The following is a 15640-nucleotide window of genomic DNA, read 5'->3' as shown; positions in this document are numbered from 1 at the left end:
CTTTTGATTGTAGATGTTGCCAATTCCAAATCCAGAATTCTGGCCTTTTCTTTGCAGGGCTAAACTTTGGAGGGACTTGACTGAACAAGTTATGTATTTTTCAGTATAGTTTCATATCTCAGTTATTTGTGATTTTTTTAAACCAGACATAGTTGAGATGTGCTAGTAATAGATGTGCCTTGCAATACTCTACAGAATTAAGCTATTTATCAATTGAGTCTGATGATAAATCTTGAGTTTAGATTTTGATCTGTGTAACAATGCTGCTACAGTGGTAGGAAGTGTCATACTTAAAATGTTTTACCTTAACAAGGATTTAGATTAGTACATGCTTTTAGATATGTAGGATGCCTGACTCGTTTCTTCTGATGAAAGAACAAGGAGAAAAATCACTGTACTTGGAACTTGAATATGTTTAAATATACACAAAGTAGCTTAATCATCTTGCAGTTGATGGAATTTTAGTCTAGAATACTTTGAAAGATAACTTTTGTGTTATGTAAGAAGTTAATGCAAAACAATTCTTGACCTAGCATGCACATGTGTTCCTCTGTAGCTTTTTAAAAAAATGTTTGACCACCCACATCTTCCCTCCTTGGGGCAAGGCAGGTATGTTCCAAGGGCTTGTGGGGGTTTGCTAAGCTTTTGCTGATAAGGAGCATGAATTCCTACATTTCTGTTGTAGTACTGAGGCATACTGATGAACTTCTGCCAGGGGCTGTCATTCTTCCTTCTCAGAGGAGTGTGCGTTCAAGTGGTTATTTTGAGCTTACATTGCCATGCTTCATGTTGAGCATCTAACACTGATAAAACCTGAAAGCTGCTGCTAACTTCAGTGTAATTTTGCTCTTCAATTCCATCAAGACTCAAGCTTTGCCTAAACAGTTGGTTAGCTCAGAGCTTTTGCCAATACAGCAATTGCTTTAGACAGGATAAGTATCCTTTGGGATGCCAGGGATTTTACTGTGCTTGTGGCTTTATTGTGCTTTTGGAGTATAACAAGTAGAATTCAATTTTTGCATGACTTCACCAGAAAAAAGTGCATTTTCATCACTTTGTTCAGCTGTGCTTTATAGGGGCTGAATTGGGAAGGAAGGGGAAAGGTCAGTTGAGCATTCACTGGGTCCCATCCTACAGAAGCTGTACATGCTGTCATAAAAGTCATGGCAAGTACTGGTGACTTTGTAAGTATTTTTTTTTTGCCCCCATCTATTACATTTTCACCTCTTTAATATCAGTGCATAGAAATGTAAAACTTGAAAGTGGAGTTTTTTGAGGCCATCTTAATTGGGGATAACTTGAAATGTATTGCTAAAAGTATTCTTTTAAAGAAATACATGTAAGGAATTTAACCAGAATTTAGCACAAGTCTTCCCAGTGTAAGACTAACTCTGTTTTAAATTTACTTTGAACAGAAATACTTGGTAGATTACGTCACTGAAGAACTTAGTCAGTAGCTTCCTTAAATGAATCCTAACTTCAAGATGGGAAAGTTGTTTTAGATAGGACTTCCTGGAAGCCTATAGACCAATATTGCAGCTTTTTGCAACTTTGTTAAAGCACAGGAGGAAGATGACATTTTTTTCTTGATGGTACATTTTCAGGATATCTTAGTTATTTCTCCTAGGAGAGGTGACATATGGTTCTTTCCCGAAAGAGTTGGTATTGAATTTTGTTAGGTGACTCTCTCCCTTTTATAAGCTTTCTTCAAAATGAGATATTTTAACAAAACAACAGAATTCAGCCTGCATCTCCATTGTATTTTTAATACAAAAGTTAAACCAAACTTCTGCTTCCAAGCAGAAGTTTGGACATCAAGTGTGCCTTTATTTTGCTAAAGTAAACAACCCTGCCTCATGGATTTCCTGCAGACAAGTGAAGTGAATGGGGATGCAAAGGTCTGAGAGTGAATGTGAAGGATCCGTGTTTCAGCTGCAAGAGTAGTCTGTAGGGATAGATGGGGTGAAGAGTTTAAGAACCAGGTGGCTTTTCAGTTTGTTGGTGGTCACTGTGTGTTTATAGATGTTTGCTTGTACAAACTGAACTTCAAAATCTGTCAAAATAACATTGAAGCAGCTAGATCTTGAGTTCACTTGCTACAATCCGAGCAATTGCATTCCAAGGCTTTGTGTTTGCTGTCTCTACATAGTAATCCAGATGAATTTCCTCTGTGCTTGGGTGCTTTAAATTGCAAATAGCATCCTGTCCACTGCTACATATCCTGCTTTAGCTTGTTGCCTTTATTAGGTTGTCCTAGTGTAGGAGTTGTGCTGGTTAGCAATGACTCTTCAATGAATTCTGCTGAATCACTGTTAGGTTTTCCTTCAGAAGCTTTTGCTTATATTTGCTTATATACTTTGATACTTAGGTTTTGACATTATAGGTATTACAGCCATCATCCGTGGATCTACGTGGCGCTTGATAGAAAAGCTTTTCAGAGAAGGGATTTTTGTTGCATTTTGTCTGTGATATCCTTGGACGTGTTGGTACCATGGTTTTAGGGCTCCTGTGTGAGGATGGTGAGTCTTGTTGAGAACAAAGTAAAGGGAATGATCAAGTGAACGAAGACTAAACTCTGTCTCAGTGGGCAAAGAGGGATATTTTCTGAATTATTAAATACATACAAACCTTTCCTCCAGTGAGGATTTACTTTGAAGTAGAAGGTAGGATTATGACTATAGAACTATTAACTATGTTTTATTGTATCATATCACGTAATGGTAATCCTTGCTTTTAAGGGTGATCTTCCTGTAAAGTAGGAGGAGCATGTTGTACAAAGACTAGAGGGTTGTCTGTGTTCTACTCTGCCAATTTTGTCTCATATTGAATGTTTCCTTAAAGAAAAGGATGAATTTAACACAGTTCAGTAAAATTCATCATCTGGAGTCTGCTTTTCTTTCTCAGGTGAAAGGATAGTAGAGCCTTCTAAGAGTAGAGCTTGAACTGCTAATTCTTAAAGGATACTTAACTAATTCTGTTTCCCCCAGCACCCATACTATACACGGTGCAGCAGAATGAGGAGTATAATGAGTAAACTATGGAACTATGCTGATAGTTACTACCCTTAAGAGCAGTATAATGGCGACCAAGTTCCTCCTTGACCAAGCAGTACAGAATCAGTCTGCAGCCTTGTGTTAAGTCTTGCAGCAATCTTTAAGAGTCTAAGTAGCTTTGAGGGAAAGAATTCAGTTGCTAATTTTGGAATGATTTGACAGGTGAAACTTTGATATATATTCTTGGTCTGTTACCTTTGCAAAAGCAGCCTGCTAGTAGAGACTGTGAGGTGAATCTTTGGTATTAGGTAAATATAAAACCTGCTAATTCTGTGCCTTCGTTTCTAAATTAAAACAGTGGGGACAAGAAAAAATACTTCTAATAAACATGGGTCTGTATGTAGGTTTTCTTTGTACGTTTCAAATAAAAAAAAAGAGAGCAGTACAATAGTTTGAGGTATTACTTTTTTCTTTATTTTTTTTGCTTTCTTTGCCACCCTCTCTTTTCTTTTTTAAATCTCACTTGCTGCTTTATTTTTATCTCATTGCACTGGGGCTTGCCTGAAGTCATCACTGCTGTCCTTAGTTTGACGAGAATGAAAGGGGAACAGCCTTACATGACTGAAAAGCTTCAAAAACATTGCAGACAGTAGTTTCATCTGTATTTAATGAAAGGACTTGAGCAAAAGTAGAAATCTGCAGAATGATTTGGCAGTAAGGTTTCAGCAACAGCAATTGCAGCATAGTTTCCCAAAAGGTGGGCAAAGACACTCAAGGGCTTTCCACGTTTTGAGCTAATTGAGGCCTCTCTACACTTTTATTTAGGCAGGACCAGTGTTGAGCTTTGATTTGCAGGTTCACAGGCGAGGTGGGATGAGCTGTTCTGGTTTCAGTTCAGTGAGGTGGTGGAGATGGTTCTCCAGGCGTGAACTCAGGGGCTGCCACCCACCCTGCTGGCTCCCCCTGACCAGCTAGGGAATAGCCCAGCTTTCCCAACTGGATTCAGATCAAAATCTTCAAAACTGAATGGTGGTTTTTGGGTGTTCTTTTGCTCCAATGCGTACAAGAATTGAAATTCACAGAATATTTGTGTGTGTAATATCTTGTTTCTGAAATGACTTGCTGAAAGCCGTGGGTGGATTTGATTGCATGTCCGCTCCACAGCAGCCACTGTGTCACAACCCTGGCCCCTACGTGCCATTCCTCTGCTCTCCATGCTGAACTGCTCACCATGAGCTGTCCCTAAGGCCTCTCAGTGAAAAGGAGAAGCAAGAAATGAAAGCAGCCTGTTTTGTCTGAAGGGGCTCGGGGACACCGTGCGAGGAGCAGCTGATGTGGTAGGGCTGATGCAATGCTGGCCTCGGGTTGGGGGCCCAACACTATGCAGAGGAGGATGATGATCTCTGTAGCTGCCCAACTGTAGCAGGAAAAGTACATCCCTAAATTAGGCACTCAGAGTGAATTCAGTCACTTCTGAGAAGTCTCAAACTTCGACAGTATTCCTGCTGAATAATAACTTAAGCCTCTCTTAGCACTGGCAAATATCCGAGATGGCTTGGGGGGTGGGCAGTCTCTCCAGCTGGCTGGGCTGCCTGCACCATGCAGGTCACGAGGAATTTTTAGTTTTCATTCCATCAAACCAATATTAGTAATAAAAATAAGACCTGCAGCACAGAAGTGAACGTGTTTCTTATGTCAACACTTTCCCCTGCTCTTATTTTGGTAATGTCTTAAGTCGCTCTTTAGAGACAGACTTTATTGGCTGTACTTTTCAAACAGGGGGAATACGAAGTACTTGCAACTTAATCAGCCATATTGCTAAAGAGAGGTTTTTTTTCCTCCCCAAGTACTTTTATGTCCCATAATGAGCTGGTATTTTATAACTTCTGCTGGTAATTTATTCCACATGCCTTTCATCGCTGGGATAAAGAGCTTTACTCCAGAATCCAAAGCAAGTGGCTGTGGGTATTTATTTAATAAAGTTTCAAGTCTCTACACCAAGCAGGATGTCAGTGTGTTGTGTACCCAGAGCTTCCCAGGCTGCTTGTGGTGAGATCTTAGTTCTTTAACATCGTGGAAAGATTACCCCTGTCCCATTCTGCTTCCTATGAAGCAGGGTAGGTTCTGTGATTCTAAAGACAGTCCTGCTGTTTCAATCAAATTCCTTGCTTTTCTTTATTCTTGTGAATACTGCTAGTTTCCCTCCAGGACTTGGGAGGAGTTAAAACTGAGAGGAATTCAGCCATGAATATCAAGATAGCCAAATGAGTGGTCTGCTCATAATTCCTTGAGGCATCTCTTCTAATGCCTTGCACAGAACAAAAGTCCTGTTGTGGGGGTGCTTAGGAGTTGCTGTAGTCTTGGAGACCTGACAGGAATGAAAAATAATCTTTTTTATGGTTTCTTGCTAAAATACTCAAACTGCTTTGGTTGGGCTTAGCATTTGAAAAACATTTTCTGGTATGTGACTCTTCTGGATGTTCTGGCTTATTTGCCTTCACTCTGATCAGTGCAACAGTAATTATATTTTAAGTTTTTGGCAGGATTCAAATTTATGTTTCAAGTCGCAAAGGATCATCATTGCCATTTTATCTGCATGACTGTTGGCTTTGGTATATTATCACAAGCCCTTGTGAAAACTCATTTGCTTCCTTCAGGGTTAGTTAAAATTGAAGAATCATCTCAGTATGTGAATCTCATGCAGCCTTCTAAATCTTGAATTGGAGGTCTGTGAGGCAGATTGGGGGACTGCTGATGCTTTTACTGGAAACAGTGCTTCCACTGGCACTGTTAGAGGCAGGGTACCTCAAAACCAACAGATTTTTGGTGGTGATGCTGTAGTTATGCCGTAATTTGTGGTGCTTGATTCATGGCCTGAAGGCATTCTGCTGTAGTCCAAATTGCTCCCCATCTTTCTGTACTCTTGGAAGAAAAAATGTCACTTCCTTCTGATTTGGTTGTTTTCCAGGTCATAGAAAAGGCAGGTGCAGTTCTGAGCCTTTCCCACGTCCTCCACTCATGAGCCCTCTTGCAGGAGACTCTGCCACCTGCTGCTTTCCTCCCTGAAGTGAGGAATCTAAGCCAGCCTTAGATTGCTTCACACTCTTTCCAAACCCCATCCCACTTCTGCTGTGGCAGAGCACACTGTCATTTAAACTTTTCCTGCTTTTATGTTCTCTTGGCAGCTAATACCTGAGCTCTTTAAAGCTTAGTCTGTCCAAGCTTATTTTTTAGTAGGCAAGGCTGCTGCTTTTCAAATGGCTTTTGCTCACAGTTACCTGCAAAAAATACTTGGGCGGATTTATGAATCTAGGAATTTAGTTCCACAACTAGTTGGTATGTCCTTGATTAACCTCTGTTTAAAATCAAAATAAGCCAGTAGCTTTTGACTCTTTTCCCCCCCCACCACTTGCATGATAATAGTATCACAGTGTTTTATCAAATATCAATGATGACAGTCCTTAAGCAGGAAGAAAACTGAATATGTGAGCAGATTGCGTCTCAGGCAACAACATGTGATCCAATATTAAACATGAGCTTTTCAAGTTACAGAATCAGGGAAGAGCCCAGGTTGGAAGGAACCTTGAAAGATCATCTGGTGCAACCAGATGGTTGGTTATGTAGTGAAGTAGACAAGAAATGGAAGAGAGAAACCATTTGCTTTAATGAAATTGGTCCAGTGTTTATTTCTGTATGTTCTCATCAAGAAACCTTCTGGTTTTCACTTAGCAAAGGACAGTACTTGCTGGGAAAAAAGCACCTTAAATGCTTTGAAGGGTTCCTTGAAGTTTAAAGGGCTGCTTTTTTTCTCTTGTATTTGTAGGAGTAACTGAAAGTTCATATTCCAGTAATTTTCTAGTCAAATATGAAGTTTGAGAGAAAATACAGTTCATATCTAGCAGAAATACTTCTAGTGATAGCTCTTTTCCAGGTTTTTTAGTAAACCTTTACTAATGGTACTAATCTTGCGACTTACAAATGCTGAGAATTTACGTGAAATTTTAGGAACTACTTTTCAGAGACTTCTGAGTAGTTTTGTGGTTCCAGCTGTGCCTAACATAATGTACTTAGTCCAAGAGGGTCTGGTCCTAGAAAGCAGATCTGAATTTATTTTCCCCTGTAAATTTCCCAAGACTAGCTTTCCAGTACTCCCTGTGAAGTGTGAGTACCAAGTGTGGTCATCGTTTTACCACTGGACTAGGCAGGATAATGCGTGCTACTGCTTGATTGCCCCAGAATGCTGTTGTGTTTCCTACCAAGCATCTTGGCTGCAGCACTGTAGCCAGAGCTCATGCTCTTTCCTATCCAAGATATTCCTAAAACATTTCTGAGGTTTGGTGTTTTCCAGGACACAGGTCTGCCCAGATTAAGTGCAAATTATGCCTTTTGTTCCTGAATGTTTGTGAAAGTTGCATTTGATTCTGTTGAAATGCTAAATGAGCTTGTCTTCCCAAGAGATTGAATTTATGTCTTGCAGTCTTAAGGAGTTTCTATCAGCAGCATGTTCTGCTTCTCCTGGGAAGTTAGAGAGCACATAGTCAGAGAACAGACCTGAGAATCAGGTCATAAAACAAAATTTTAGAGGTGCAGCTGCACACATCCCTGACAGCTATTCCTTGTACAGTTGTGCTATTAGTATTTATCAAGCACTTTTTACTCCATTACAGAGATGTGGTTGTTTGTGTGCGTTAATTCTTTAATCAGTGCTCTGCGACATTTTGCACAAGCTAGATAAATTCTCAGTTACTATAAGAACGAAATGTTTCATATTCCAAATGTAGTGTTTGGTTCAGCTTTTGTGTTTGTTAAGGCTGAGTTGCTCTAATTTACTCACTTGTATTCTCTATCAGTTGTCTTGTGGCTTTGCACAGAACGCATGTCCCATTTCCCTGTGTTAGACAAAGAGTTAATCCACAGCTTCTGTGGATTATACTGCTGTAGTTATACTGCTTGGCAGTGTAACTACTGCTTTCTTGGAGCACCTATTTTTGAATTTGATGCTGATACCTTGTGGGCATTAAAGTTGCCGTGTTTCAGCTTCAAGCAACAGTGATGTTCCTGCAGATCCAAACTGGCAGACGCTGGTAGCCTAAATGCTGGTGTTTATTAGAGCAGAGCAAGGCTTGAGGGTAACTGTGCCAAGTGTTGGCTCATTAAATTGGCAGGAAGATTCAAAAAGGCTGCTTTTAAAGATAAGGACAAGAATTGGCATGGGCTGGGCAGAGCTGAGAGAATGGCAGTGCATAGGGCATGTGGTAGGTGTCTTCTATCTTTCTGTAGACAATTTGAAGGCAAGAGCAGACTCATTGAGACAAATGAGCTGTCATGCAAGCAGGAATAATAGCAAGTTGAAGTAATAGTGTGCAGCACTTGTCACTGCTGGAGATTGTAGGCACAGCTCTGAAATATTAGTGTTAGAATCAACTCTGCTTTTCTGGAGTCCTAATGAGTTATTATTTCCTTGTATTTAGGAATTGTGGTAAATATTAGTGTGGGGAAATTAGTGATTTATCTTTTATTGTGATGGGGAAGCTACTTGAAATTAACATACCCTTTGGTTTGTTTATCCAGGGGAGCTCCCTCCCAAAGTTCATTGACACTGGTGTTCTTACATAAATTTGAACTGGTTTAACCTGAACATGATTAGCTCTTGTCTCTGTTTGCAAAATACTTACATGTATTTGGATTACTCAAATCTGGGCTGGACTGTTTAGGGTTTGATAGGGTAACTTGGTGTAGATAAATCAGATTAGAATGAGTAAATTGTGCCTCCCGTTTACATCCTGAAAGAACAGAGTTGAGAGATGGTTGTCTTTGTGTTGCCATCGCTCATGATGTTTTCTGTAGAGTAGAATCCTATTAATAGATTAGATTAGTAGTATCTGAGGCATTTAAAGTCATTTAACAGATTTGGTCTAATTGATAGCTATGCTAATAATCTGAATTACTAAAAATAATGAATTCGTTGGAATATACACAAAATAACCTCACTCTTTCCAAATCTTTACTCAGACTAAAGCAGGGTCTTTGAGGGATTTCATCTACATTGCCCCTGCTAACGTAATGGCTGAGTGTGCTGCCTCTGCTGTGGGGGTTGGACTGAGCAGTGTGGGCTGGGGGAGGTAGGGCCTGTGTTCTTTGGGAAGCTTTTGAAGCTGTTTGATCCATGACCTGAAGGTTAGCCAGGAGAGACATGGAGATGCAAAGATATGGGTCAGCATGCAGTACATTTCCCCCTTCTGCAGTTACCACACGCCTTGTGAACTCAACAGGAGCCAATTCCTTATTGTTGTGGATGAACATTTGATTTCCAGGTTCCAGAGAGAAGGCTGATGCCATTAATTGGCGCTTCTATGGTTATTGCAGATTATTTAATGTGACCTGCTCCTCATCATACCAACCTGTATGGAAAAAGACTGTACTGAAGCTAATATTAAATTACCTGCTTGCATGGTTTTGAAGCTGTACATCATTTGCCATGCTGCAGTTTGTAGCTTGAAAATTTCCTGATCAAGTCTCAGGATGACTTGAGTGAAAGAGGCAAAGATTTTCTGTGATTAAGTGGATGCTTTTGTTTCTATTTCAGGAAAGCCCCACAGCACTGGCAGCTCCGAACGGATTCAGCTCTCAGGAATGTACAACGTTCGAAAAGGGAAAATACATTTGCCAGTCAACAGATGGACAAGACGCCAAGCTATCCTTTGTGGAACATGCCTAATTGTCTCATCAGTAAAAGAAAGCCAGACTGGAAAGATGCATGTCCTCCCTTTAATTGGTGGAAAAGTAAGATATTTTATTTCATTTATTTGCTTGATTAACCCCTGTCTCTTTATGAAGAGAAGATTGCATTCAATTAGGATCATTCTGACCCTCCAAAAGCTTGTTTCTATAAATGGTATTTTCAAAGTATATAAATGACTTTTGATTATGGTTGGTCATATTTAATGATTTAGAATGTTTGACTTAAAACTACGAAGAAAAGCAATGGATGCACAATCAGTGTCTTTTTCTTGTGTGCAGTGTTAAGTGGTTTATGTATGCAGTAGCATACAGCCAAAGGATACATGCAGGTCTGTTGTGTATGCTCTCTGCCGTTCCTCCTCATTGAGGTTTTATCCATGCTGGATTATTCTTTAGTTCTGAAAATTAACAAATAAGGGCATGGGCTTATTCTGAACGTAGTGTGAGTTTCTGAGTATTCAGCATTGTATGAGTAGTGGTCTGTTGTAAGCTAACAGCAACAAACATTTTTCCTTGTGAAAAGCAAAAACCGGACTTTTTTCTGATAGATTACATCTAAAGCCCAGGAGTTCCAGACTGAACACAAGCAAATATATTTTTCCCACTGGGATGGTGACTGAGCACTGCCATGGGTTACCCAGATGAGTGATGGCATATCCCTCACCCCTGGAGATACTTAAAAGCATCTGGACATGGTCCTGGGCAACTGGCTTTAAGTTGACCTGCTTGAGCAGGGGGTTGAGCCAGATGACCTCTGGAGGTCTGTTCCAACCTTAACTCTTCTGTGAAACTGTAATGAAGACAGTAAGATTACAACATCACTCTTTTAACCTAAGCAGTGTTTCAGAAAACTATTGTTGGCTTGTTTAACTGAGGTAATGGGAAGAGAATCATAATCTTGAGGATGAATTTACAGCTTAAGTAATCCTCCTTTACCTTACGTACTGGTAAGTTGAATTCTAAAGAGAAACAAGCTTCACAGTATTATATATGCAGACTAGAGTTGATTCATTAATATTCTATACTAGCAGTGTGAAAAGCAGAGCTGCCTTCTACGAGCTGTTTTTCCTGCCTCTTTTATGATTCTTCACATGATTCTTCAACTCTTCCTGGGAGATACTGAAGTAGAAACATTGTCTTCTTTTGGCAACAGTGTGTGAACTCTGGAGAGTGAATTGTGTTCTTGGCTGTGGATTGCTGGAAAGGACAGGATTAAGGTTCCCATCAGCCTTCTCTTTGAGATAAATATTATTTTCATCTCAATATATTTCTTTTAATTTTAAAAGGGAAAAGATTATGTACCATTTTAATTGCTTAATGTGGAATTTCTAAGCAGCTTTTGCACAGAAATGCCTTATGTGATATAAAACATGCAGACTGTGTTAAGCAGAAAGTTGACAACAAATTTTAAAAGAAAAGGATAACTAAGCTCAGAAAAATGTACTGAGGGCTTCTGCTGACAAAGCTTGGGAGGAGGGTGCTTGGCACAGAACTAAGTGTTTTTTAAATTATTGCTCAAAAAATATTCTTCCTCATCCCCATAAATACTCTGCACTTCCTGGTTTGCAAAGGCTTTCCAAAATGCTGTACTGAGACATTGACACCATAAGTTGTGTGGGACTTCTCGTGTATGGTAGCAGAATGATGTACTCTGGGTGTTTTTTAACAAGTTGAGAAATGCCAAAGAATTTAATTGGGCTGTAAGAGCAGCATTTTGCTAAGCCTGTTTTTAATAACCGGAGAGTAAAAATTGTATTTTTTTAGGTTGCATAAAAACAGCCTTAAATGCGTTTCACTGGCAAACCTTTTATGGTGTTCAGTTTCTATTAAAATGTTTATGTTCTTGATGGTTTTCTCTGTTAGCTCTTTCCTTCTTCTTTTCTTATTCCTGCTTGTGTGTGTAGATTTCATATTTATTTGACACCCAAGATCCAGCTTGGTTGTTTGAGATGGTTAGTCTGGCTCTCCTTGATGATCTGCTCTTGGGCACACTTTAACTTTGCCTTTCAGGAGTTCTGCAAAGAGATTTTTGATTCTTGTTGACTCAGTTTTGTGTCTCTGCCGTAGGTGGAAGAAGTGAAAAAGCACCAGCACTGTTTAGCATTTAGCTCCTCTGGACCTCAAAGCCAGACCTACTACATTTGTTTTGATAACTTCACTGAATATCTGCGGTGGCTGCGACAAGCATCAAAGGTGAGAATGCTGCTGACTCTGCTGGGAATGGGATGTCTGGAGAGTTTCCCCCAGTTCAGTCTTCTCCATGCAGCAATACTGTTCCTTTTTGATGGTCAAGAATTGCTATTGCTGCTGTTCTTGCTTTTTTTGGAAAAATCCAGATTGAGAGCTCGTGGTAATAGGCACGAGCACAGGCAATAGGGAGGTGAGTTTTTCCGCATTTACACCAACACCTCTTTCTACTGAGGTTGTGTAAGCAAAGTGCTGTACTGAACTTCATCCATTTTCTTATCAGCTGGATGGATCTACTGAGATCATTATAACAGCAAGGATGACAAATATAACTGTCAACATTTCAGTTAAAAAGCATTTTTTCAGTGTTATTAAAACCTAAAGTAATTTCAGGGTTTTAAAAATTCATTCCTTACATAGAACCTAAATATTAAATTGCTAGAATAAAGGAATTTTTTCCTGCTTTGAAGTGTTGCTGAACCTCTCTCTAGTTTAATAACTGATTTTTGGGTTATTTGTAATAAGCAAATAATTTTCTGTCAGTGAAAAAAGGTTGCTAACTAAAGCCTTTGTGAAGTAAATTTTATACTGGGCTAAGAACACAATTAATGATAGGAATTTAGGGCTTGCATTTTTTTGTTTACTCTTCAGTTTCACCTTCTGTTGTTGAAAGGTATTTTTGCAGTTGTCTGTTTTATCTCTTAATCCCTGCCACTTTTTTGCTAAAGCTTTATATATCTTGAACAATTCTATTTTTCATACTTACTGCAACTGAAGTTTTTTTACTGTGCTCTCAGCGTGCTCTATTTGGTTTTGTAGTCAGCCCTAAACTGCTCATTAGTTCCGTACTTGATAGGACTCTCCATGCTCTTTACTATGTAAAAGCAACTTAGTTTTATGTAGCAGTACTTGGAGACACTTATGTAGCACTAGATCTGTTTTGTCTTTAGATTGCAATAATGTATTATCCAGCTGATAGCCAATGATACAGCCTAGGTTGTGAGCTTTTTAAAAGGTTTGATTGGACGTCAAACTTTCTTCAAACAGTAACTAATGCACCTTCTAGCACATGCATCATTTAAAACGTCTTTTAGGGTTTTTTTCTCCTAGTAAGTTTTAAAATTCTTTTAAAAGAAGCTGTTCTGGCATATCTGCTTAGGTCTGTTAAGCCTCAAGGTAAAAATCCCCAAGGCGTGTTTTATGAGATGGTGAGGCACGGTCTGTCAGGTTTTTGAGTCCTTGCTGCTTTGGGGCTGTCTCTAGGACAGTGGTGTCCTTTCATCTCCAGAGGGTTTGACATCAGATAAATGAAAGGCAAATCTAATGAGTGAGGAAAACAGTGGAAAACAATGAACTTCAGAGCTAGAGATAAATGGCCAGAAAGCCCCTCTGAATTACTGGCAGCATAAGCTTGTTCTGTGCCATGCTGTGCTTCTCTCTTTCTCTTTGGTTCACCCAAATGACTAACAGCATCGGGATGATAGCCAGCATGAGAACATATCCCCATGCACTCATGATAACCTCCCATTCTTATGTAAGTGTAGAAAGAAAATACATAGTTTCAAGTGTCTTTTCAGACTGTCAGAGGTGAAGAAACTATGCTATTCTTTTAGTTGATAAAACATGCTTTGAGGAAAAATAAAGGCATTTTAAACCCCAACTCCCCAGCCCCCAAACCTGAAAATTAGCATTCTGCATTCATGGATTTTCAAACAGTATTTTGCCACTTCAAGTTGGTTTTTTTTTGATGTTTGGGGTTCCTGTCCTGAGACAGAAAAACAGAGACAAGCATGATTGTATGCAAGGCAGTCGTGTGGGAAGTGCTGCACAGTAACATTGTTTCTGAAGAACAGAAACAGGGAAACTAGTAGTGCTTCAAAAGTAGCTCAGATTTCCTCCAGCTGATGCTGTTTGTGTCAAAGAGCTTAATTGTAAGGTGTACCACACTTGATTTACATGTATAAAGAAATTACAAAAGTTGAATCTTCAGCTCTGTAGTTAAAGCAAACTAACATTCATTTCCTATTGCTGGGGAAAAACCCCAACATTTATATGAGGTATTCTCCCTCAGGTGTTTGGGAACTAATCAAGTTCAAAGCTGCTGAAACAATCATGCTAACTGAGAAAATACTGTGTAAAGCACTGTGTTTCTAAAAGCAAGCATATTTAGCAAGGGTGCTATTATGGCTCTGAAACTTAGTTTCTAGTTGCTTGCTATGGGCTAGGTCATATGGTGCTTACAGATTCTTCCCTAATAGTGGTGTTGTATATAGTACTTGCACTTTTGTGAGTTGTTATGAATAATATTTAAGACTGTATTTTAAATATAGATGTTGTTTAATGACATTTGTTCTGAAAGTGACATTTGTGTTAACTTATATTGAGCAGTAGTTCTTCAGAGTAGTTCCTCTCCTTTGTGCTCCTGATACGTGCTGCTGAAAACTGAGGCTTCTGATTCTTACTTAGTGTAATGAAAGCTTTAATTATAAATTTTATTGCAGAAGGAAATCCCTGGTAAAATACTTCATTAAAATGGCTCAATTCAGTTTTTAACTATGAAAAAGCAATTCATATCTATATTCTGTATACTTCAGAAGAGGTAGAAGATGATGTTGTTTTAACTTTTAAATAACAAGCTCAGTCTTGAAAGGAAGCCTGCAAAGAATGCTTGCTCTGCAGTCTTTCTCCCCACAGAATATTGGCAATGTTGACTTATTAGTGGTGGTTCAGAAGGAGACAAATCCTAATGCATCACTCCTGCAATAAATAGGTGTATGCTAGAAAAGATTTGAATTTGTGTTTGTGGAGACTGGAGTTTAATTGAATTAAGAATAAGCATTGCTCCTGTATAATCAGATTCATTCTAACAGTGGAATCTATCACAGCCAAGACCACTCTCGTGCTCTGCCTCTGTGAAGTTTTGGAAGGTGAATAGGTATTGGGATTGGTTTTCCTATATGTCTGTGTCCTGAGGTGAACAGAACTTCTGTTTTCAGGACAGACTAGAATTATTGCACAAATACTGACCTAAATATTGAACTTGGTGACATACTTATTCCAAATAGGCCACTTTTAGATACGCTGATTTAGCCTCAAACAGAATATTTTTAAAAGCTGGAGATCTGTCTTGTTCGTTAATATTGATAGTTCTGTACCACAGTGCATTTCTTTCCTTTTACTTTCAAAAAACTGGAGGGCTAATTAAGGGAGCTTAAAAGGAAAACAACAGCAACAGATTTGGTCCTTTGTGATCTAATGCATTCGTTCTCTTGCCAAGTGTTGAAAAATAGGCTTATGCAACTGGGAAGGGGGAGCAGAGGGGAAAGAAAGGAACATCTTCACAGCTTTAAAGAACTTTGTCTGCATAAAGTTGTCATGATAGTTATGGAACTGGCACAATTACTTGCACAGCAGATCTGCCACTGTTTGCTACTTGAATGTCAAATGCAGAAGGACAGGGCAAAGAACGTGTGTTTAACAGTGAGGAGGACCTCACTGTTAAATTTGCCACTTTCAAAAACTAAAAAGCTACACCTTTACTGTAGAAGAGAGAGAGGTGTTACACATATGGCGTTAGGGAGTGGTGGGGCTTGCTGTTGTGAGGCTTTTATTTGGGATGTGGTCTGCTGTTGGATGCTTCTATCAGCTAAACCTAGCAATTTTTCATCATGTGAAATTTCTGTTGTGAGCATTGCCTGTGACACCGTTCATGACATGGG

At 39.2% G+C, this 15640-nt stretch overlaps 1 protein-coding gene across 1 annotated transcript in view; it reads left to right on the top strand.

Moving 5' to 3' along the window:
• The window catches only part of PHLPP1 (PH domain and leucine rich repeat protein phosphatase 1), a 136577-nt gene that overhangs the window by 64829 nt on the left and 56108 nt on the right, over positions 1–15640 (top strand). The window contains exons 2-3 of the mRNA XM_064705418.1: positions 9580–9776; positions 11802–11927. Coding sequence (XP_064561488.1) covers positions 9580–9776; positions 11802–11927 — 323 coding nt within the window. The remainder of the gene's footprint in view (positions 1–9579; positions 9777–11801; positions 11928–15640) is intronic.

This window comes from Zonotrichia leucophrys, chromosome 2, assembly GCF_028769735.1.
Source record: "Zonotrichia leucophrys gambelii isolate GWCS_2022_RI chromosome 2, RI_Zleu_2.0, whole genome shotgun sequence".
Classification (NCBI taxonomy): Eukaryota; Metazoa; Chordata; class Aves; order Passeriformes; family Passerellidae; genus Zonotrichia; species Zonotrichia leucophrys.
Note: the sequence above shows the minus strand (reverse complement) of the source record. Positions and strands in the feature narration are given on the sequence as shown.